The sequence below is a fragment of the Misgurnus anguillicaudatus genome, chromosome 3 (genome assembly GCF_027580225.2).
Source record: "Misgurnus anguillicaudatus chromosome 3, ASM2758022v2, whole genome shotgun sequence".
In the NCBI taxonomy this organism is placed as follows: domain Eukaryota; kingdom Metazoa; phylum Chordata; class Actinopteri; order Cypriniformes; family Cobitidae; genus Misgurnus; species Misgurnus anguillicaudatus.
Window position 1 is genome coordinate 11688390 of NC_073339.2, and position 24390 is coordinate 11712779.

General features: G+C 37.4%; 1 protein-coding gene across 2 annotated transcripts; it reads left to right on the top strand.

Annotated features, from left to right (window-relative positions):
• The first annotated feature begins 384 nt into the window (after positions 1-384).
• Positions 385-22792, top strand: pknox1.2 (pbx/knotted 1 homeobox 1.2). Of its 2 annotated transcripts, none has more exons than XM_055204621.2 (11): positions 385-514; positions 1818-1931; positions 4403-4530; positions 4638-4809; positions 17802-17972; positions 18053-18167; positions 18256-18353; positions 19581-19709; positions 20316-20392; positions 20479-20642; positions 21606-22792. In XM_055204621.2, exons 2-11 carry the CDS (start codon positions 1881-1883, stop codon positions 21803-21805), a joined length of 1305 nt encoding a protein of 434 aa, XP_055060596.1. In that variant the 5' UTR covers positions 385-514; positions 1818-1880; the 3' UTR covers positions 21806-22792. The 2 variants fall into 2 exon arrangements, with proteins under 2 accessions (XP_055060596.1, XP_055060597.1); XM_055204622.2 differs by lacking the exon at positions 385-514 and adding an exon at positions 562-1252.
• Positions 22793-24390: the final 1598 nt, after the last annotated feature.

A 24390-nucleotide genomic window follows, 5' to 3' on the forward strand; every position in this document is an offset into this window, starting at 1 on the left:
TTTACGTTCTCCGGTGGGTGGAAGCATGCGTCTTTTTTAAGTTAACCCACATTTTTTCATTATTTTGGTGATTCACATTTTTGGAAGATCCCAGAAACATTACTTTTTGATGTATGTTTTAATTACAGTGTCTAATTTTCTTGTATCTATAAATGTTTCATTTATGAGATGGATCATTACAAATACATAGAACTTATTTTCGGGAAAAAAGCGAGTAAATAAATCAAGTTGTTTGTACATTTCAACATTTCAGATTTGCTTCTTTTATCAAACGTTACGGCCATTCATAGATATATACACTATGACGGCCATTGAAAATGACATGTGTTACACAGGCCCCATAAAAAGTCTCCAGGGGGCGAGCACTTTTCTCCCTATACCGTAATGTCTCCTCCCACCTCATAAATATTCATGAGCAAAGTTGCCTGCGTGCCGTTACGCTGTGACGACATGGAAGAACTGCGGGTCCCGATTGCTGCAGCCGCTTGTCATTGTGACGAAGATTGGCACTGAGGTAAGCTGTCACTCAAAATCTTCTTTTCCGACTCCCTATCAATCAGGCGATCTCGGCCGCGCGCTGAATCCCATTCGGCTCGTGAGATCGCGTTTGAGCGGCAAGCGCGCAGTCTGGACGCTTTTTGGCTAAAATATGATGTTTGGACGGCGGTTTCGGGGCAGATTTTCTGGCTCGACACACAGTCGAGGCCCAGCGCTCTTTTTTTAATGATCTTTTGTAGAGGCGCGAATGGCGGCTGCGCTGGTGGGGAGGGATAGCCCCGTGTCTCTTAGATTGATTGATAGGCGATTATGGGCAGGCTTTTTATTATATTTAAAGGGACAGAGTCGATATTTTTGTGAGTCTGCGAAACCGTTTTAGCGGTTAAGCGGCAGATGTTTTCTATTATGGGGTATGATGTGTACCATAGTTGTATATGAAAGCAGTCAGATGTTCAAATAGTTATATAACGCCTCGAATGTAAACACTGATAAGAACAAATTGGCAACGGTTTTAGACCACAGGCTCAGTACAAACATGGCGCCTACAGTAATAGAGAGGAAAGATATACAGTGCGATACATTTGTGACTGAAAAAATAACACTAGCTGTAGATTTAGGACAAGAACTGCTAATACGAGAACCGAAAATGAAGAAACAAGTCGAATTTGGCTAAAATCGCGTGTGTTTTTAATATTTCTCTCCCAATTCAAGGTGAAGCAATCATCTAAAGTCATGTTGCAGTGCAGACATTACGGTATTATTTAGCGACGTTACTATTTATATTGCAAACTGTATTCGTCTGACAGAGTTGGTTATCCAATTTCACACAGACGTTCATTTTGACGTAATTAAATGTCACTTTTATTCACTTGCTGAAATATATCAAAAACAACGAGTAAATGTGCATACAGAAAATGTAATAAAAACTAGAAATGGCTGATAAGAGTAGATCAGTCAGTGTGCACATAATTCAATTTAAAATGAATAATAATAATAATAATAACTACCGCAAATGGTAATTGCTGAGTTAATTTAAAAAAAAAAAACATTACACAAAGGGTAATTACTACTCTTAATCTGCCAAGTGGGCATGGTTAATTTTTAAAATAGCTCATTAATGTTCAACAATAAATGTCAAATAAAAGCATAGTCTTTGCTTTCTTATTATAATGCAATTATGCGTTGAATTCACAAATAATTTGCGTGATAATTCGTCATTATGGGTGTACTGGAGTCTTTGACATTAAATAAAGAGTAAAGGATATTTCATGTTCCCGTGCAGTTTACACAAATAAATGTGTTTGTTCTGGCTGTGTCAGGTGTTGTGGTGCTGAAGTTCAGCTGTATAGAATGCCCAAGCGTTGTCCACGGCAACAGTAACTATGATGACATCTCCATCAGTGTCCATGGAGGATTACCAGGAGGCTGAACAGGTTTGTGTTGTCATAGAGCCTAATGCCTCTTTATAGTGTGTTACACGATGTGTTTTTATTCTTACTTTTGGGATGAGTAATGATGCCATCTAGAAATAAATAAAAAACTCTAAACACTTAAAGCTGTTTCCCGGACAGGTCTTATCCTAGTTCCAGACTAAAATGCATGTTTGAGCTGATTTAATTTAAAAACACCTTGTCCTGATTAATTTTAACATATTTCGTTGACATTGCTTTGTCTTAAGATGCACACCTGTAGTGTTTTTTTGTAAGGTATGTTTGTAAAAACTATTAATATTAATAAGGCCTAGTCCTGGATTAACCTAAACCCCGTCCGGGAAACCGCCCCTTAAAGTGATAGTTCAGTAAAAAAGGAAAATTACCTTATTATCTACTCATCCTCAAGCCGTCTAAGATATGCATGTCCATAATTTTTCAGACAAATTTTTTTAGTTATTTTAGTAAATGTCCTGGGATGACTTTTCCTTTATAACCGGTAGAAAACAGTGTCCAAAACAGAGTTTTTTTCAAGCACCAATATAGGTAATCCACACAGCGCCAGGAGGTTAATAAAGATCTTCTGATGGTAATCGATGCGATTTTGTAAGAAAAATATCCATATTTAAAAGTTTAAAAACTATAATAACTAGCTTTATATATACAGAGGGAAGATTGGGTATTTTACACATCAGCATTTTTATCAGTATGGGGATTCTAAGGGGGCTATTGACACAAAATTTCAACCAGATGTAGCCATCAAGCCAAATATTGAATTCATACAAAGAAATCAGAACATTTAAGTATACAAGTTGAGTCATAATAAATAAAGTAAAATGACGCAGAGAAAAAGTATTGAACACACTTTATTTAAACACACTTAATTTTGTGTCAACAGCCCACTTAGAAATCCCCTTACTAATAAAAATGCTGATGTGACAAATACTTAATTTCCCCGCTGTATATACTTATACATGTGTGTTCTTGCAGCTCAGCTGGTAGAGCACTGCAGTAGCTTGGTTGTGGATTTGATAAACATTGATAAAATGTGCCTTAAATGCACCATAAGTCGCTTTGAATAAAAATGTCTGCCAAATGCATAAATGTAAATGTTTTATGGAACTATATTAATGGGATAGTTCACCCAAAAATGAAAATTTTGTCATTGACTTACCTTCATGTTGTTTTACACCTGTATGAGTTTCTTTTTTCTGATGAACACAAAAGAAGATATTTTGAGAAATGATATAAGCGCACAGCAGGTAGAACAAGTAGGAAAAACAAATACTATGGAAGGATTGTGATAAATATATTTTGATAAAATTCCATATTATTTGTTTTTCCTACTATGGAAGTCAATGGTTTCCGCCAGCTGTGTCCTTATCATCATTTATCAAAGTATCTTCTTTTGTGTTCATCAGAAAAAAATAGATTCATATAGATTTAAAGCAGCACGGGGATGAGAAAATGATAACAGAATTTAGATTTTTTGGGTGAACTATCCCTTTAAACCAACTGACATCTTTAAAAGTTTTTTATATGACAGACTACTAATAATTTGTTCACTTTATATTTTGGACATACATATGTTTTAAGTGTGTAAATAAAGTGATAAAACATCTTTGCAACCAGTAAAATCAATAAACTTGTTGTTAACATCAATCTCTGTTTCTTCTGAATCCTTCAACTTTGACCTCTGCGGTATCGGATGGAGAGATACAAAGAAACTCGAGACTAACTCGAGATTTTTCAGCAGTCGTAACATATTTTTATCATTTCTCCCATTTCAATCAACGCTATTGTTGCATCCATCACATGCATTCAATCATGTGAGCCTGTCCAACTGTTAAGTAAAAAGAAAATAAAAAATGTAGTAGGATACCAACAGGACTATGGGTAAATAGTTCACTATTACCATATATTGTTGTTTTATTATATTTCTACTGTATAAGCTCTATGTATAATAATGTTAAATACAGTTTCCCGGACAGGGTTTAAATTAATCCAGGACTAGGCCTTGGTTATATTGGGACATTTAAGTAGTTTTTACAAACTAACCATCCAAAAAACATTTGTTAAGATATTTCAGAGGCAGTTCAAACATGCATTTTAGTCTGGGACTAGGATAAACCGAATCCGGGAAACCGCCTAATAATTTTCTATATCCCACTCTTTTTCCTAAACTAATGTAAAAAACCCTCCTATTTAATGTGTTGAACCTCTCTAAATGCGACAGGCAGAGATTAGCCTAAGATTTAAAAGGAAAGCTTTGTGAAAATCATGTTTCGTTACATGTCTCTTTCACCCGGAGGTTTTTGCTTTGAAAGAGATGCTCTGTCTCTCTGAGCTCCGCACGCGGGCGTTACAGCCCCAAGACACGGCGGCTTACATCTCTAACTTTCACGTACCTCATGTGGCTCAGACATACTGACCTTAGCATCTTTCCCGTTTGCCCTGACACTCTTCTAATACAGATGCAAGTAGGAGAAAAGGCAGAGGAGAGGCTGGAGGAAGAGGAGGAGGAGACAGGAGAAGAGGAGGGCAGCTCGGCACTATCTGAGCCACAAACTCCTATGGAGGTCTACAAGACGGCCATTTACAGGTAACACAAGTTCTTTCACTTTTTTCAATATTTCATCTTTTTCTCTCACTTAACACATTTGTGTTTAAAATAGTCGATGTGTAAATCATGTCTTTTGTTGACTGTAGACACCCGTTGTTCCCTTTGCTGGCGCTGCTTTTCGAAAAATGCGAGCAGTCCACCCAGAGCTCAGACTGCGTCACCTCGGCCAGTTTCGACGTGGACATCGAGAACTTTGTACGAAACCAGGAGAAAGAAGGCAAGGCTTTCTTCAGTGAGGACCCCGATTTGGACAATCTGGTAAGTTGGTGATTAAAAATGTCAACATGAAAATGTAAAAATTGCTTAAATTTACTTTTTTTCCCACCAGACATTGAAAAACAAAGTCTGGAGTAAATGGGAACAATTTTTTAAAAAACGTTTACTTATCATTTAACACTTTTTGTAACATAATTTAAAAAATTAGTCCTAAAAAATCTCATTACCGCAACAGTCAGAAAACATCAACACTGACATATTTTCAAAATGACATGACAAACCTGAAAGAACATAATTCTGCACATGCATTTAAAATCAAAGTATTATGCTTCTATTAATTAAATTAACATTTAATAAGCATCTGTTGCAGTAATGATAATCAAAATGTCGTGTAAGCATTCTGACAAGACAATATTTCAAATTAACTGTAAAAAATGATCTTACCTGGTAGCCATCTTGAAGTAACTGGTCCATGTGCTTGGTCACTCAAAATCAAACTTTATTAAAATTCTGTATGTGTGCTTAAACTGTTCTCAAAAAGTGTTGCGGAGGATGAGAACATCAGGCAGGGACACATCATTTTCCTAATTTGTCTTCATTATTATTATACATGAATATTCAGTAAATATTTTTTCTGTCATCTAAAGTAGTCTAGCAAAACATCCATTTATTTTTTTTCTTAATATTTTTGTGTTCATTTGATTAAATTACAACATAACGCATGTTCAAACACAGCCGGCAGGGATGCGATTTTTCCGTATAAATAAGGATTTCCGTATTTTCGGACCTTGATGGGATGACCCGTCTGAATCGCGTAAATCCGATGAGTTTTTTTTTTTATTAGATGGGGGGGTAATCACCCGCGTGTTGTATGCCCGTGTTGTTGCAAGTGCTGTCTCAGTATGCCTGCGTTGTCTGTATGCGCGCGCTGTCTTTGTGCGCGAGCTTCGCCGTCATCCAACATGGATCCCAGACGTTTTCTGTGTTCTACGTCATACACATCAGGCATGAAAATCCCTCACCTTTCGTCGAAATTCGCCGTTTTGAAGCCAAAAAAGGTGACCCACGTGTAGATTCGATGAGAAAACATTTTCGGGGGGAGGGGGGTATGCGCGCGTTGTTTGTAGACGCGCCCTTCCCCGTCATCCAAACATGTATACCCAGTGGTGTCAAAAGTATTCATATTCATTACTCAAGTAGAAGTATAGATACTAGGGTTTTAAAAGACTTTTGTAGAAGTTGAAGTATCAACTCAAGCTTTTTACTCAAGTAAAAGTGAAAAAGTACTGGTTTCAAAACTACTTAAAGTATAAAAGTAAAAGTAATGTAAAGAAAAAAATGTCATTAGAGAAAAAAGCCTAGGCCGCACCACAGGGGCCTTTTGGGCACTACCCTATCTCCTCTAAAAAATGTTTCTAAAGGCCATAATAACTATAGTGTTATTAAAATGTTAATGTTAAAAAAATTTGGGATGCACTAGGGCCAGGGGTAGGCAACGTCAGTCCTGGAGTGTCGATGTCCTGCAGATAAGCTCCAACCCTTATAAAACCTTGGTTACCTGTAGTTTCAGGTGACTTTAACCTTTATTAGTTTGTTCAGGTGTGCTTGATTAGACCTGGAGCTAAACACTGCAGGACATCGGCACTCCATGTTGCCTACCCCTGCACTAGGCTATCTGTTTCAACCATATACGTTATATGCCCATTAAAAATGAATGCATTTCAATACAATGCAAACAAATACATTAAAGAAGTGGTTCTCAAACTGGATGTCGCCAGATGGTGCCAGGGGCCCCAGTTTTATAATATTTTATGAAATACATTACTTTATTATAAATTCTGTGTAATTAAACCTCAGAAAAATAAGGCTACTAAACAAAAGCAATAAATTGTATAATTTAAAATGTTTTGTTTAATTCAAATTTTAAGTTTTAGAATATTTATTTCAATCCACTGTACACAAGGGAGGCCGCAAAAAATGTTTGATAACAACTGCATTAAAGATCCATATGTGACCCGCTCTGGCGAAATGAGTCGGAAGTCGCAACGTTCCGTTTTAAGATATGAGCCGATAATGTGGAAAAACAATGAAATTATCAAAAAAAAAATTTTTAGCTAATATCAAAGAACAGACATTAAAAAATAATCTCCCAAAGTTTCGTAGTCCAAATAATTGAGTAAAGGTGTTTAAATGACTATTAAAGTTGAAACAGTTTTACTAAATTCGCTGGAAATGAACATTGCTTCTCTCAAATCCTCTCGTCACTTCCAAGCATTTCGGGGGATCCCCTGAAACGTCACTATCTCTCCAAATATGGTGTTACACGTTGTTTTAGAGCCAATCAGAAATCTTCATAAAGGCTGATCATTTGTCAATGGGAAACCCCGGGGCACGCGATTGGTCCAGCCATCCTCCTGTCATACTCACAGCACTCTCCTCTCCTATTTAACTCCTTTTTGAATTGGTTACACTGTTATTGTCAACTAGCCTACACAAAGATATGATTGCATAGGCAAGCATTATTGTTTTCTTTTTGCTTGTCTCTCTGCCTCTCAATTTCTCTCACACACGAACGCACGCACACACACACGCACGGACGCACACACACACACACACACACACAAACACACATTGTTTTGTGGGGACATTCCATAGACGTAATGTTCTATTCCCTTCCCCTAACTCAAACCCCAACAATCACAGAAACCTTTCTGTTACTTCACATTTTCAATAAACATCATTCTGTTTGATTTATAAGCTAGTTTCCTGGTTTACTGTAATGGCATTTATATTAATGTCTTTTGTCAAATTAAGCTGTAAAATAAATCGTTTAACCCTTTAAAAATGCAATAGATTTTGAAAGATATCTACAAAAAACGGGCAAAAAACTTTAAAGGCGTTTTTCTCAGGTTTTCAGTTGGAAAAAGAGCACAGACAACCTTAATTCAAATGTCCATATCTTTAAAACCATTCAAGGTATGACTTTGATTAGGATATAATTTGAAAGCTTATGGTCTCCTCTTTTCATCGATACCAAAATCTCAATTTTGAAATTTGGGTCACTGTGACTCATTTTGCTGGATCAGGTCACATATATGTGTACTACTGAGCATTAACATGTGTTCCATAGAGAGGAAGATATAATGACTAGTTGCCTATAAATATTGTAATGGTGCAAAAAGTCAAACTTCAGAGCATTGCCGCTGGTGGCCAAACTTTTACAGCGGTGCCCTCTTTAGTTAAAACACAACAAAATCACACACAACTATAGTATGTGTGATGCGGCTTTCACATAGGATGCGGTGTGCGCTGCGCTGCGCTATGAAACTCATTCATTTCAATGGCTTGCGCCGCGCGAGGGCGGTTATTTGTTGCGCCGAGCAAAGCGCGAGCGCAGCGGAGCGCAGCGGAGCGCAGCTTGCGCTCACGCCGCGGTCAAAGTTCAACATAGTTTAACTTTTGCGCTGCGCTCTGTGACGATACGCGCGGCCAATAGAAACGGGGCATCCAAGCAAGCAAAATGGACGAAAGCTTATACTCGGGATTCTCAGAGCTTTATAATACAAGTTAATGCTCCTACAGAGACAACGGAAGGAAAGCCGTGTCATGGAAACACGTAGCAATTCAAGTTGGCATGTCAGGTGTGTTTTAAGTCAAGCAGCTTGTTGTATGTATGCTTAAAGTTACGTGAAATGGAGACGAGCAACATCAGTCTCTGTATTCCTCGTCGACTATTTAACGCAAATATAAACAATGTAGTAATTTATTGAAAACCCCGCCTACTTTGGTCTGGCCATCAGAGCACAAATCGCTTGGCTGCGCCGAACCCAGCGGCGAGCGCAGCGCACACCGCATCCTATGTGAAAGCTGCATGAGAATAGAAATATGCTATTGTTATCATTTATAATTGTATTTTGACAGCAACACAAACTACAAATATGCAATTATAGCCTATATTTCTGCATCTGTACTTGTGTAGCTAATGGACTTTTGTATACTTTACTTTAGTCAGTATAAATTCAAGCAATTTTGGAGAATTACTAAATGTCTTTATTGTAAGTAAATTAAAAGTCAGGTTTAAGGAAACAGCTGATGTCTATTAACAAAAGCAAAAGTTGGTATGTATGGTTATGTGTTTCATTGATTTAACACTCAAGCATTCAGCTAAGTAGGTTTTGTTAATGCAAATAAAATTTACGGCAGTTATTAGAATATACAAAACAACAATGTCTTTAGCATAGATATCTTTGCCATGCTTCAAAACGCAACGCAGCACAATGTCATTTAAGTTGAACAACTGAAGTTACATGATATAAATTGGTATTGTTACACTATTTAAATCACACAGATGAGTTGGTGTCAGCAGCCAGCTATGAATGTGAACTGACCTGAAAGTGATGCGCGAGTTTAATTTCGTACTTTTCCATTTGAAGACAGAATGCCGCGTTCTGTTACTGTACAAACAGATGGCGGATGATATCAAAGCATCGCGAGGGGAGACACTCTGCATGCTTTCTAATCGCTCTCGCGGTTCTTTTATGTTTCTCTGTGCAGTGCTATCGAACAAACTTTTGATCATCTGCAGTCAGCTGGGGGGCGGGGATTGCGTACAAACCAATAGGGAGTCGGAATAGTGTATGTTTATACTTCTCATCCAACCACAATCGCTTTCATCTGGATGATGCAATTTATCAAGATAGGTTTTTTTAACGATGACAAGCCGGAATGTAAAAAAGAAAACAAGTTGAAATTAATAGAAGTAACGAGGCGATTTTTAAAATGTAAGGAGTAGAAAGTACAGATAATTGCGTGAAAATGTAAGGAGTAGAAGTAAAAAGTCGTCTGAAAAATAATTACTCAAGTAAAGTATAGATACCAAAAATATCTACTTAAGTAAGGTAACGAAGTATTTGTACTTCGTTACTTGACACCTCTGTGTATACCAGACATTAGATTTATTTGAGTTCATGCTGCGCTGCAAAAACGGACAGGCAGCCGCAAGTGACATCAAAGTATCACGAGAGCGAATCGAGATGTCATAAGGAAGTCTGCTGTGCTACTGTGATGTCATCCGCATTTCTGTGTTCTTCGTCATACAAGCTTGTTGAAGATGCGTAGAGCGACTGCCTTCGGGATGTAAAGTCAACACAAAGCGCTGTAAAACTTTCATTGTTGAATACTAAGGCATCAATCAATTAAAACAACATATATACATGGACTGACATTGCAAAGTGACCTAATAGATTTTTTGTTGGAATGGATTTGAACGGATTATGGACATACTCCTCGCTTGTAAGTCACATTGGTCTAAGTAACTAGTCTACGGCTGTAAGTACTTAAATGTAAATATGGTGAAACTGCAAAATATTGCATGAAATGCTGTAATAAGAACATACTGACATACTGTTACTAATACTGTTAATAAGAAAGTTTACAGTTTACAGTAACATTTAAGCGATTTTAGACTATTTGAGCGACAAAGATGCTAAAGTGAACTGTTTTCAGTGCGCATAAACTCCAAAGCGTTTAAAAAATCACGCAAACACATAATTTCTTTGGGCTTGACAGGAGATATGCACAAAAACTATATTGTAATGTCACAGTCTCTGCAAGTATTCTCACGGTGTTAAAGGGACAGTTCATCTTATAAGAAATGCTTATGTTTGAGTCATTATGTTAATCAAACTACAAGACAAAAGGAAAATCACTTTTATAGCTTTAAAAAGATCAATTATATTTAATTTATAGAATGAAAACAGTGTTATATATTAATTTAATACCGTTTCTCTACCTAATCAATACTGTTAGATCATCTTACTTTATTTGTAACTTTGTTCTTTTCTATTTTATATGCTTGTAATGTCTTGATTTGTTATTATTTTATTTTCCCACATCACTTTTTTGCTTATCTCAAAATTATTCAACCCATGACTCAAAAACCATAATGTAATTAATTTCACCAGTACTATATTGTAAAATTAATTCATTTCAAATTAGATGTAGGCCTTCAGGTCCACCTTATTCCAAGGCCAATTTAAAATTGTATAACCTTGCGAGTGATAGTCAGATTATGGCAAACTAAAATTATTGCAGATGTAAAATAGTAAGGGAATGCTACTTGTTACAGCTTTCCACATTTATCAACCCATTTAATTAAACATGGTTTCTGTTAGTCAAATGTTTACATTTTAAATTTGAAATCTAAATTTTCCGTCAGAATTAAATAATTGAAATAATGGTCATAATGCATTTTCTGCGTATGTTATGGTGTGCATTTTGTTTCTGCCCACGTGAAGGGATGTTAAGTTCCTTCCTTCTTTTTTGTCCTTGGCCAATCACATGCCTGAGCCGGACACATTGCGGTAATGAGAATTTCAGCAGAAAATGAGATAACATTTATAATTATAAATTCTTATGTTAAAATCACACATTGTACAAGGTAGAACACAGTATTGTGTTAATTCTGATGCTTTTTAATGTTACTATATTACACATTTTAAAGCTAAAATCATTAGTGCCGTGGTGTTTCAATGGTTTCGTGAGAATCACCCAAGTACTCCCTTCTTAAAAATAAAAATTATGTAAGTAAAAATCATTTACTTACCATGACTTACTTCTATGAGTTTCTTTCTTCTGTTGAACACAAAATATTTTTTTATAAATGATGTTAAGCCCACAGTTTGATGGTGTCCACTGACTTTCATAGTAGGAAAAATGAATACTGTGGAAGTCAGTAGGTATGTCAACTGTATGCTTAAAGGAAAACACCAGCGGTTTTCAATATTTTACTATGTTCTTACCTCAACTTGGACGAATCTTTTTTCAACGCGTGCTCTTAACCTTTGTGCAGCGCGTCGTGAATGTGTTGGCATTTGGCTTGGCCCCATTCATTCCTTGGGATCCAAACAGGGATGAATTTATAAGGAAACAAACACTTCCATGTTTTCCCTATTTAAGGACTCTTACATGAGTAGTTACACGAGTAAGTATGGTGACACAAAATAAAACGTGGCAATTTTTTTAGCAGATAAAAATGAGAACTATATTGTAAGGCGGAAGAGCACTTAGTTTGCAGCACTTTGACCTCGGCGCGCAGTAACACCATCACTCCTGACTACTTCCCCTCTCGCTCAAACTTCCGGCAATATTATCCCTGTTTGGATCCTAAGGAATTAATGGGGCTAGGCTAAATGCTAACACATTCACGACGCGCTGTACAAAGATTAAGTGCACGCATTGAAAAAAGATATGTATGTTTTAATTTGTCTAATTGAGGTAAGAACATAGTAAAATATAGCTGCAAGCAGCAATGCCGGGGTCAAGCCGAAAAGGGTACAAAAGGATGTAAAATTGAGATTGGATAAGCAGATTGAAGAACCTAAGTAAACCTAATAATTTTAGATGAAAACACAAAAAAGTTATCAACAAAAATAATCTAAGTTCTTGTGTACTGCAATCGTCCTTCTGTTATTGACAATCATGGAACATTAGAGCACTGAAGGACATGTGAGTGGTGTTTGCAGTGGCAAAACATGGGTCACATCATGTTACAACAAGTTTAATAACTCAAAAGAGACCATCCCCGTGTCTCTACGATGTTTTGATGCTGAGATATAGCTTTTGCAAAAACGGTCGATAAGGTATTCTCAATGGTTGCTAGGGAGTAAATTGGCAACCACCAGTGATCATAGTCAAAGCCATGAAAGGAATAATCCATGATGACTCATGGTTTTAGATGTGTTGTTGCAGTAGTTTTAGGCAAAATACTATATTCTATCTCAAAACCAGTAGGTGGCGCAATGAAAAAATTGTGCATGCAACATCAGGTCATGATTGTGTTACATCTAGCTAGTTTTATGACAATACACTTTAGTTTAGTTAAGAAACAGTTGTATGACCATAGGGCTGGCTTGTTATCAAAGGTTTTGTTCAATTATAAGGCCATCTAGTGGTGCAAGCACACAATTTTTTTTGTGTTGCCTCAGAATGTGCTCATGCATCAGCGTATCAAATCTGGTGAAAAAATATATTTTCGTTACGAAGTTACAACCATTTATGTGTAAAAAACACAAAATTTGAATGTAATTTTTCGTTTTTTGCAATTTTCGGCAATTTCTGATGAAAATTTTAATATAACGCCAATAGAACTTTTTGTTCAGAAGGTAAGGTTAGTTTCTTCCTATGGTGTTTTCGAGACGATCGGAATAACGCTCGCGGAGATATTCACGCGTGTTTTTTAAGCGCTATTTTGCTGCCCAGGGTTAACCGTAAAGCGAAATCTGGCATGTTTGGTATCGTTGGACTCGGCAACTATTCAGAACTCCAAAGAAACAAGTCCTGTGAAAATACGTCAATCGGAGTCAAAGTTATAGGTGTATAAAACATTTCTCTGGCCACTAGGTGGCGCTGCAACGAAACTGTGCATGCACCCTCGGTTCCTGACTGGCATCAGAAGTACCAAGTGTCGTGTCAATAGGCCTAAGTTTGACGAAGATACAGCCTAAAATCTGTTTTTTTGCGCTCTACGTAAAATTTGTTAAGGCGGTATACGACAACGGATTGCTGTATCGAAATTCTTTTGATAACTTTTTGCCATGAGTGTCTCAAGATGATACATACCAATTTTCGTGGCAATCGGAGAAAAGCCCTAGGACGAGTTCGAAAAAGTAGGTTTTACGAATAATTCAAAATGGCGGAACAATTTTTATGACGGAAAATAACGACATAGGGTCCAATCGAATCGTCTTGAGCCAAGGAATCAGAGGAAGTAAGAATTTTGTTTCTAGGGCTTACGGATCAGAAGTTATAAGCAAAAACATAAGTGCAACTTTGGACTGTTGGTGGCGCTAGTGGGTTAGACATAGAGACTCCAAATTTGCTGTGGGGACACATTGGACTGTCCTTTATCAGTGTGCCAAATTTCATAACTTTCCTACGTACGGTTCTATGGGCTGCCATAGACCGCAATGGCGGAAGAAGAATAACTAATAATAATAATTATTATAAATATAGCTGCAAGCAGCAATGCCGGGGTCAAGCCGAAAAGGGCAAAAAAGGATGTAAAATTGAGATTGGATAAGCAGATTGAAGATTCTAGGTAAACCTAATAATTTTAGATGAAAAAACAAAAAAGTTATCAACAAAAATAATCTAAGTTCTTGTCTACTGCAATCGTCCTTCTGTTATTGACAATCATGGAACATTAGAGCACTGAAAGACATGTGAGTGGTGTTTGCAGTGGCAAAACATGGGTCACATCATGTTACAACAAGTTTAACTAGTCAAAAGAGACTATCCCCGTGTCTCTACGATGTTCTGATGCAGAGATATAGTTTTTGCAAAAACGGTTGATAAGGTATTCTCAATGGTTGAAGGGGAGTGAATTGGCAACCACCAGTGATTATAGTCAAAGCTATGAAAGGAATAATCCATGATGACTCATGGTTTTAGATGTGTTGTTGCAGTAGTTTTAGGCAAAAATACCATATTCTATCTAAAAACCAGTAGGTGGCGCAATGACAAAATTGTGCATGCAACATTAGGTCATGATTGTGTTACATCTAGCTAGTTTAATGACTATACACTTTAGTTTAGTTAAGAAACAGTTGTATGACCATAAGGCTGGCTTGTTATCAAAGGTTTTGTTCAATTTTAAGGCCATCTAGTGGTGAAAGCATACAATTATTTTTGTGTGGCCTCAGACTGTGCTCATACATCAGCGTATCAAATCTGGTGAAAAAATCTCTTTTCATCACAAAGTTACAACCATTTATGTATAAAAAACACAAAATTTAAAGGTAATTTTTTGTTTTTTGCAATTTTCGGCCATTTCTGATGAAAATTTTAATATAACGCCAATAGAACTTTTTGTTCAGAAGGTAAGGTTAGTTTCTTCCTATGGTGTTTTCGAGTCGATCGGAAAAACACTCGCGGAGATATTCACGCGTGTTTTTTAAGCGCTATTTTGCTGCACAGGGTTAACCGTAAGGCGAATTCTGGCATGTTTGGTATCGTTGGACTCGGCAACTATTCATAACTCCAAGAAAATAAGTCCCGTGAAAAAAAGTTGCTCACAGCCAAAGTTATAGGCGTATAAAACATTCGTCTGGCCACTAGGTGGCGCTGCAACGAAACTGTGCATGCACCCTCAGTTCCTGACTGGCATCACAAGTACCAAGTATCGTGTCAATAGTCCTAAGTTTAACGAAGATACAGCCTAAAATCAGTTTTTTTGCGCTCTACGTAAACTTCGTTAAGGTGGTATACGACAACGGATTGCTGTATCGAAATTCTTTTGATAACTTTTTGCCATGACTGTCTCAAGATGATACATACCAATTTTCGTGGCAATCGGGCAAAAGCTCTAGGACGAGTTCGCAAAAGTAGGTTTCACGAATAATTCAAAATGGCGGAAATTTTTTCATGACGGAAAATGACGACATAGGGTCCATTCGAATCGTCTTGAGCCAAGGAATCAGAGGAAACAAGAATTTCGATTCTAGGACTTACGGGTCAGAAGTTATAAGCAAAAACATAAGTGCAACTTTGGACTGTTGGTGGCGCTAGCGGGTTAGACATAGAGACTCCAAATTTGCTGTGGGGACACATTGTACTGTCCTTTATCAGTGTGCCAAATTTCATAACTTTCCTACGTACGGTTCTATGGGCTGCCATAGACCGCAATGGCGGAAGAAGAATAACTAATAATAATAATTATTATAAAAAGAAAACTAACAAATACAATAGGGTTCTACGCCCCTTCGGGGCTTGACCCCTAAATATAGCTGCAAGCAGCGATACCGGGGTCAAGCCAAACATGGCAAAAAATGATTCATACATGATGACTGTCATGATTTAAGATCTAAGTTTGCATTAGTTTTATGAAAAAAATAGCAATTTTTTCGTATCTTGAGACCACTAGGTGGCGTTGTGCCGAAACAATAGATGGTGCCTCAGGTCATGACTGTGATGACACATACCAAATTTAGTGTAAATACAATAAAGAGATGAAGAGATATAGCCTTAAATGACTTGACCACTAGGGGGCACTGACCAAAAAATTAATTGTGACTCAGGTCATGATTGTGATGACACCCACCAAATTTGGTGTAAATACAATAAAGAGATGCAGAGATATAGCCTTAAATGACTTGACCACTAGGGGGCACTGACCAAACAATAAATTGTGACTCAGGTCTTGATTGTGATGACACCCACCAAATTTGGTGTAAATACGATAAAGAGATGCAGAGATATAGCTTCAAATGTCTTGACCACTAGGGGGCGCCGAAAAGTTTACAAGTCCTCCCAGAACATGTTGCTGATGAACCATACCAAGTTTCATAACAATACGCAATTGCGTTTCTGAAATACTTGAACTTAAAGAAAAAAATCAAAATGGCCGACACACAAAATGGCCGACCAAAAACCATTTGGTATCGTTTGACTCGGCATGCCTCACGAAATCTAACAAGACCAGTTCTATAATTTTACATTCAAGTTTGCAGTAGTTATAAGCAAAAATAGACATTTTTTATATCTCGTGACCAGTAGGGGGCAGTGTGACAAAACGGTACATGCACCCTCAGGTCATCACTGTTATGACATATACCAAGTCTCATATGAATACACAAAAGTTTTGCGAAGATACAGGCTCAAACACATTTTGGCGTGCTCACCCTCGCATTCTTTGATGCGTTATACGACAACGGATAGGTCTACCGAAAAGCTTTTGATAACTTTTTGTCTAGAGTGTCTCTAGATGATGCATACCAAAAATCAAGCCAATCACACGAGCGCTCTAGGAGGAGTTCGAAAAGGTAGGTGTTCAATATAATTCAAAATGGCCGACAGGAAGTAGGTTTGACTCAGACATATTTGGTACAGTCGGACTCAGCATGAGCCAAGGAATCAATAGAGTGAAGTCTTATGTCAGTGTAGCAATTTAATCAAATGATATAAAGATTTTAAAAAATTTATTTACATATCCTGACCACTAGGTGGCGCCGTCCTAAAGATTTATAGGTGCGCTCAGAACATGTCACTGATTAACCATGCCAAATTTCGTAGCGATACGCCATTCTGTTTGTGAAATACTGAACTTAATGAGAAAATTCAAAATGGCCGACTCCCAAAATGGCCGACCGAAAACCGTTTGGTATCGTTTGACTCGGCATGCCTCAAGGAATCTAACAAGACCACCTTCATGATTTTAGACTCAAGTTTGAAGTAGTTATAAGCGAAAATAGGCATTTTTCGAATCTCGTGACCACTAGGTGGCGCTGTGACGAAACGTTGCAGGCACCCTCAGGTCATGACTGTAATGACATATACCAAGTTTCGTGTCGATACAATGAAGTTTTGCGAAGATACGGCCTGACGTCCGTTTTGGCGTGCTCGCCGCCTTGTATGTTGTCACTGTATACGAGAACGCATTGGTCTATCAAAAAGCTTTTGATAACTTTTTGTCTGGGGTGTCTCTAGATGCTACATACCAAAGGACATGCAAATCGGACGAACGCTCTAGGAGGAGTTCGAAAAAGTAGGTTTTACGGAAAATTCAAAATGGCGGAAAGATTTGCATGACACAAATGACATCAACGTGTGCAATTGAATCATCACGAGCAAAGGATTCAGAGGAAACAGGAAATTAGTTTCTAGGACTCACGGGTCAGAAGTTATGAGCATGAACATAAGTGGATTTTTCGACTGTTGGTGGCGCTAGAGGGTTTGAGTCAGACACACCAATGTTGCTATAGTAACTTCTGAGACTGTCCTCTACATGTGTGCCAAATTTCATAACTTTCCTACGTACGGTTCTATGGGCTGCCATTGACTTCAATGGCGGAAGAACAAGAAACTGAATAATAATAAGAAAACTAACAGAAACAATAGGTGTCTACGCCACTTCGTGGCTTGACCCCTAAATATTAAATAACGGTGGTGTTTTCCTTTAACATCAAGTGATTTCTTCTCAAAATTTTGATGATGTCTAAGCTGACATTGACCGTATTGTACTTTCTCATTGGGTTCAGATGGTAAAGGCCATCCAGGTGTTGCGGATTCACCTGCTGGAGCTGGAGAAGGTGAACGACCTGTGTAAAGATTTCTGCAGCCGCTACATCGCCTGCCTCAAGACCAAGATGAACAGCGAGACTCTGCTCAGCGGGGAGCCAGGAAGCCCCTATTCCCCAACACAGACACAGGTACGTGCAGATATACCGTAGTCTTCACAAAGTCCCTTTACCGAGAAAATAAATGTTGTTTGTTTATGTACTCCTCTCAGCTCCCAAGCTCCTTCTCTGGAGCTGTGAGTCCTCAAGGTATCGTAGTGCCTGCGTCGGCTCTACAGCAGGGCAATGTTACGGTTACTGCTGTAAACCCAACACAAGTGGTGACAGGTGTGTGTTTTTTACATTTTGACATCTTGTATCAGTCATTTGAACGTACAGTATATTAACGGTGTACATGTTGTTTTTGTATGTCGAGGTGGTACTGTATATCAGCCCGTGACGGTCGTTACTCCGCAGGGGCAGGTGGTCACGCAGACTCTGTCACCTGGGACAATACGTATACAGAACTCACAGGTGAGAGACGTCTCTTAATAAACACATTTGTTGATTGGATGCAGGTCTCTGATAAGATGATGGCTCTTTAAACAGGATTTAGATGTAAAAAAAGCAACATCAATATTTTTTGTTATTTGGATGTGCTGATACGTTCAGTAAATGTGAATTTTGTTGCTGGTCATTTGTTGTTTTGCCATATTACAATGATACGAGATGATTGGCATTAGCAGATTGGATTATGTTACAGGATTATTAGCATGTAACGCAAATTGTTTTGTGTCCGTATGGTTCAAGTAAATGTAAAAGGGTTAAAATTTCAAAATAAATTCAAAGGTTACTAGCATACATTTTCTTTTTTGAGGACCAAATCTAAAAATTATTTTTGTTTTCATTTTGAAAGAATCTTTGAGGGATAATTGCAAAAATGTCAATGTGGTGTAACCGGTCTGTGTCAATTGCTGTAACTAGTATTTTTTTAAATGAAAATATAAATATATTCATAGAAAATGTGGAATAAAATATAATCATCTAGTTTATTGTAATATGATTTTTTTACATACATTTTTACATCATGTGTCAAAGATTATTTAGAAAACAGAGCTGTTTTTTAGCATAGTAAGGACAAATATTACAAAAACGCATTAAAATTTACATTAAGAAATAATTAATAAAATTATATTTTTAAATGATTTTTTTTATTGATGATTTTGCTTACATGCCTTCAAGGTGGATAGAATATTATATTTCTCTTTTTTTTTTTGGCGCAATTTGTGGTTACACCATTTGACATTTTTAGGTCCATTCAGTCTTAACTTTCATAAAAATGCCTATTATTGCATACAATTAACATAAATACAATATGTGCATTGAATAAACCTGATGCATGCTTTTAAAACAAGCTTTTTAAAAAGATTTTTGAATTTCTCATCTTGCCAAACCGTTTTTGTCACTGACCCACACACACCCACACCCTGGTTTTCATATTTAATAGGGACTTTCCATATAGGCATAATGACTTATACTGTACAAACTGTATCCACTTGTCTTAACCCAACACCCTAACCCTTACAAAAAACTTTTAGCATTTTTACATTTTCAGATAAACATAATTTAGTTAGATTTGTTTTCCTCATGGGGACCAATGTTTCCACAATAATTTATAATTTAATAAGGACATCTGAATTTGCCGAATTTAGCCAAACCTGTACACAGACATTATTGACAGTTGTATTTGTTTGCCTACAGCTTCAGCTGCAGTTGAACCAGGATCTGAGTTTTTTCAGTCAGGACGACAGCTCATCTAAGGCCAAGAGAGGCATTCTGCCCAAACACGCCACTAATGTCATGCGATCTTGGCTCTTCCAGCACATTGGCGTAAGTCCTTCACAACTGCACAAATTTTACACACCAAAACTATTCACACTAAGTATTTAGGTTAATATTCGCTGCAATTTGTTACTTTTAGAAGGATCTCTTGACAGAAATGCAATATAATATGCATAACTATATTATTAGTGGTGTACATAATGAACTGTATTGTTTTATTAGCTTTGAATGAGTCGTTTTTATCTACATACACCGCGGGTCCCCTTAGATGAAAGTCGCCGTCATGTTTCTACAGTAGCCCTAAACAGACAAACTGTTCAACAGAGTGCATTTCATCCCTACGTTGTCTCAGACAACGACATGTTCACTGTCTTGTGGCAGCTACCGTAGCTTCTCATTGCGTTTCGAAATTGATTTTGGTTGCAATTCCCAGTCTCACCGCTAGATGCCACTAAAAACCCCACATTAGAAAATACAGTCCTCAGAGATGTGTAAAACAAAAGAAGCCAGGACTCGTACTTGGGTCGACAAAAGCGCGTCTGCGCTATGTGTCGGATAACTGCCCACTAAACCAGTAGCTCCGACAAAAAGTTATATTTTTATGTAATATTTTTCACCTAATTTAAGATCAGATCTTATGTCTTTTCCTTTCAGCACCCTTATCCTACAGAAGATGAGAAGAAACAGATTGCCTTGCAGACCAACCTGACCCTCCTTCAAGTTAACAACTGGTGTGTTTTAAGAATAAAGTATAAAAGACGCATCCTGATATTCCGATTGCTTAGTGTACATATGAATAACCTCCCAATTTTCTCAGGTTTATTAATGCACGAAGACGGATCCTCCAGCCCATGTTGGATGCCAGCTCTTCAGACACACCCAAGAACAAAAAGAAGACGCCCCAGACACGCCCCCTTCAGCGTTTCTGGCCCAACTCCCTCGCCTCCTCCGTCTCCCAGCAAGAAGTTACCATGGAAGACGGTGCGACCGATACCACAGAACACCACAGATTAGAAACATTTATGTTATCTCGTCAATTAAGAGAAAACATTTGCATTAAAAACATGTTCCTGATGAGGTTTTATGTTAATCTGTAATACCGCGATTATCCACTAGATGGCACACTTACCCAATTTATAAAAAACTGAAGGAAACATTATTTACTAATTTTAAACTCTGTGTATGTTTTGATAATCGTTCTGAATCTGATCTCTTACAAAATTCCTTCACAAAAAAAAATTCAATTATTTCAGGTTTTTGCTAAAAAAAAGTATTTTTTAAGAAAAATACTTATATTTAAGAGTTTATAAGCAGAGAAAAAAAATATAGATAGGATGAAACTTTTTTCCAGTTTTGTTTGTTTGTTTGAAAGCAGAGGCTATGTTCTTTCATTTGATATATTTGTATGTTTATTTATTTTTAAAAGAAAATTTTCCTGGAAGGCATTTTGTGAAACTTGTGAAAATCACAAAAATGCTGGCGGGCAACTTAAAAAAAAATGGCTGGCGGGGAATGAGTTAAAAGTAAATTGTTCCTGCTCAGCTAGCTAGCTAACATAGTTTGTGTAGTGTCATGTGACATAGTGTGTAGTGTCATCCTATTGAAAAAGACATTCAGGAATCCCATAAGGAATAAAAATCTCAATTTTAATATCTTCATTATTTCTCCTAGACAGCAAAGAGATTAAATGGATACGGTGAGCCTAACTCAAACTAAATTTTGAACGGATTTAGATTTTTAGTGAACTGTCTGGACATCTGGACACACCTCATGAAACCGAGACTGTCTGAAGTAGACAGATGTGTTTGATCATCCTACCAAATCCCAATTATGCGCATTACATAATTCATAATGTGAGGTTGTAGATGCATTATGTCTAATTATATAATTGCAGCAATTAGCATAAATTAAAGGTAATGCTTGCTTGTTTTATATCATACTCAGGTACCACCGTAACAGTAGGTGTGGGGGAGGACGGCCTGCAGACGCTCACATCAGATGGAGCAACGCTGGCCATGCAGCAGGTCATGATGGGAGGTCACAGCGAGGACGACGATGAAGACGACGACGAAGATGACGACGACAGCGATCCTTCTCACTCCGACCTGACCAGGCTGGGCCTGGAGACCAGCGACTCACTGTAGTAGGACTGAACAATTGAACATGCACACACAAACACTCATTTAGGATCATTTAAGAGCACTAAGGTGGAGAAATTAAAGAAAGAGAGAGAGAGAGACACACCTCGGCTGATTTGTTGAAGGTTCCTACATACTTTCTCAAGTTGTCAAACAGCGAGAAACGGCTTAAAGCCACACACAAAGTGAAAAGCACAAGCACGCAGTCAAAATCTCTCACAGGCATCATTTCAATCGCAAGAACTGCGACGCAGTTAGCCGAGTGCACTTTTTGTATAATAGTGTAAACTAAAGCATTCAAAGCACAGTTTAAAAGAAGCTATAGGGAAAATGTCAATGCTGAATGATGATTTGGCTGTATTTATCGGTTTTATGACAATGAGATGTCGTCTCTTGCATGCCTGTGTTTGCGTTCATTACCAGGCACTCGGAAAAGAAGGAACTATTTTTATAGTACAGTGTCAAAAATGATCGTGCCAATTTTTCTTTTGTTTTGCTCTGGTTTGCAATGTTTTGTAAGGAGTATTTATGTATAAAAAAGACAAAAAATCGACTTTTAATGTGGTCGCCCTGTTTTTTGGGGTTTCGGATTGCGGAAACTACTTAGTACAAAGTACAAAGAAAGAGATTTTGCAAAGTTATCCACTGAAGGCCAAGACTCGAAAGCCTTACATTTTTACATTTCTAATGTGAGACGTTGCGAACATCACATCGAACTGACCAGCGATGTCACTTCCTGTGCAATCGAGATGAAAGTGAGAATTGCTTGCCAGGTTGTGATCATATTTATGACATTTAATGCCTGTAATTGTTGTGTGAGAATGATTACTTTATGAAGGTTATTGCTTTATTAATTTTTAAATTGCAAAAAAAATGTGGCAAAGGGACTCGTTGATGCTGTAACACCTTCATCTCAAACATTTATGATTTTATGAGTTGTCATAGACAGTTTCTGATGTTTTGTCATTGTAAGAAACATGTTCTTGACTACAAGTAGTGGAGTCATTTTCTCAATCTCTTAAGACTGCATGATTTTTTCTTTATTATTGTATAGAAGCGTATAATATTTTGGGGGGAAGTGCTATATGCCCACAACAGACTAAACAAATCATTTCATACAGTAAGTGTTATATTTCATCAAGTAAAAAAACACCAATACAGGTTTTTGCATTTTTTTTAAGGATTAGTCAAAAAGGATCCAGATGGTTTGCTCACCACCATGTCATCCAGAATGGCATGAAAGTGTTTTTCTTTGTTCAGTCGAGAAGGGATTGTGTTTTTGGGGGAGAACATTCCAGGATTTTTCTCATTTTGATGGACCCCAACACTTTAGCAGTTTTGATGCAGTTTGGAGTTGCCGTTTAGAAGGACTCAAAACGATCTCGGATGAGGCATGGGGGTCTTGTCTGGCGAGGCGATTGTCATTTTTGGCAAGAAAGGAATATGCACTTTTGGACTACAGCTTCTCCTCTTCCCCCGGTCCTGTGATGCGCCAGCGCGACCAAGTAATACAGCATCACGATCACGTCAAGAGGTCACGGATGACGTATCCAAACTACGCCCCAGTGTTTACAAGTGTGGAGAAAGAAGACCGTTCCGACGTTGTTGTATGTCGAATGATACTAATTAATGTCTTTGTGTCAGTTTATTGTTTAAAATGCTCCGCAAAGGCATTACGCAATTACGTGAGGTCGCGCTGGCGCGTCGCACGGCCGGGGGTGGAGGAGAAGTTGTGGTTTGGAGGTGCATGTTTTTTATTTTTCTTGCCAGGGATGACGGTCGTTTCGCTGGATGGGACCCGTATGCCTCGTTTGAGATCGTTTGGAGTCCTTTGGAACTGCAATTTTGAACTGCATTGGGGCTGTTAAGTGTTGGGGTCCATTAAAGTCCATTAAAATGAGAAAAATCCTGGAATGTTTTCCTCAGAACACATGGTGTCTTCTCGACTGAACAAGGAAAGACATCAACATTTTGGATGACATGGTGGTGAGTAAATTATCTGGATATTTTTTTAGAAAATGGACTATTTCTTTAAGGTTAAAGGAATAATTAATCAAAAAATGAATAATTTTCTCATCCTCATGTTGTTTTAAACCTGTAGAGTTTTGTTTATTTAGATAAACACAAAATAAGATATTTTTATAAACGATGGTAAGCACACATTGACTTCCATAGTATGAAAACAAATATCATGGAAGTATTTTGATAAATAATGAAGATATTTTGATAATTGATGGTAAGCTCACAGTTAATGGTATCCATTGAATTCCATCAAATTCGTTTTTTCTACTATGAAAGTCAATGGTTACCATCAGCTGTGTGCTTACTATCATTTATCAAAATATCCACCTGTGTGTTCATCAGAAAAAATAAATTCATACCGGTTTAAAACAACATGAGGATGAGAAAAACATGACAGAATTTTCATTTTAGGGTGAACTATCCCTTTAAAAATTTTTTTAAAAGATGTCATTAAAATGTTCACACACGAACACACACACATACACACAAATACAATATATATATCAGATTTATTGTTATTTAGGATATTCAGTATGTGCTTTAGGCTGTCTATTCTGAGTGGCTTTTCA

What these genes read in the sequence shown, in the direction of transcription:
- pknox1.2 (XM_055204621.2), top strand. Translation starts at nt 1,881, where the DNA reads ATGATGACATCTCCATCAGTGTCCATGGAGGATTACCAGGAGGCTGAA. An exon ending in TACGTATACAGAACTCACAG is followed by an intron (nt 18,354 to 19,580) that starts GTGAGAGACGTC and finishes GTTTGCCTACAG; the next exon opens with CTTCAGCTGCAGTTGAACCA. An exon ending in AGAAGTTACCATGGAAGACG is followed by an intron (nt 20,643 to 21,605) that starts GTGCGACCGATA and finishes TATCATACTCAG; the next exon opens with GTACCACCGTAACAGTAGGT.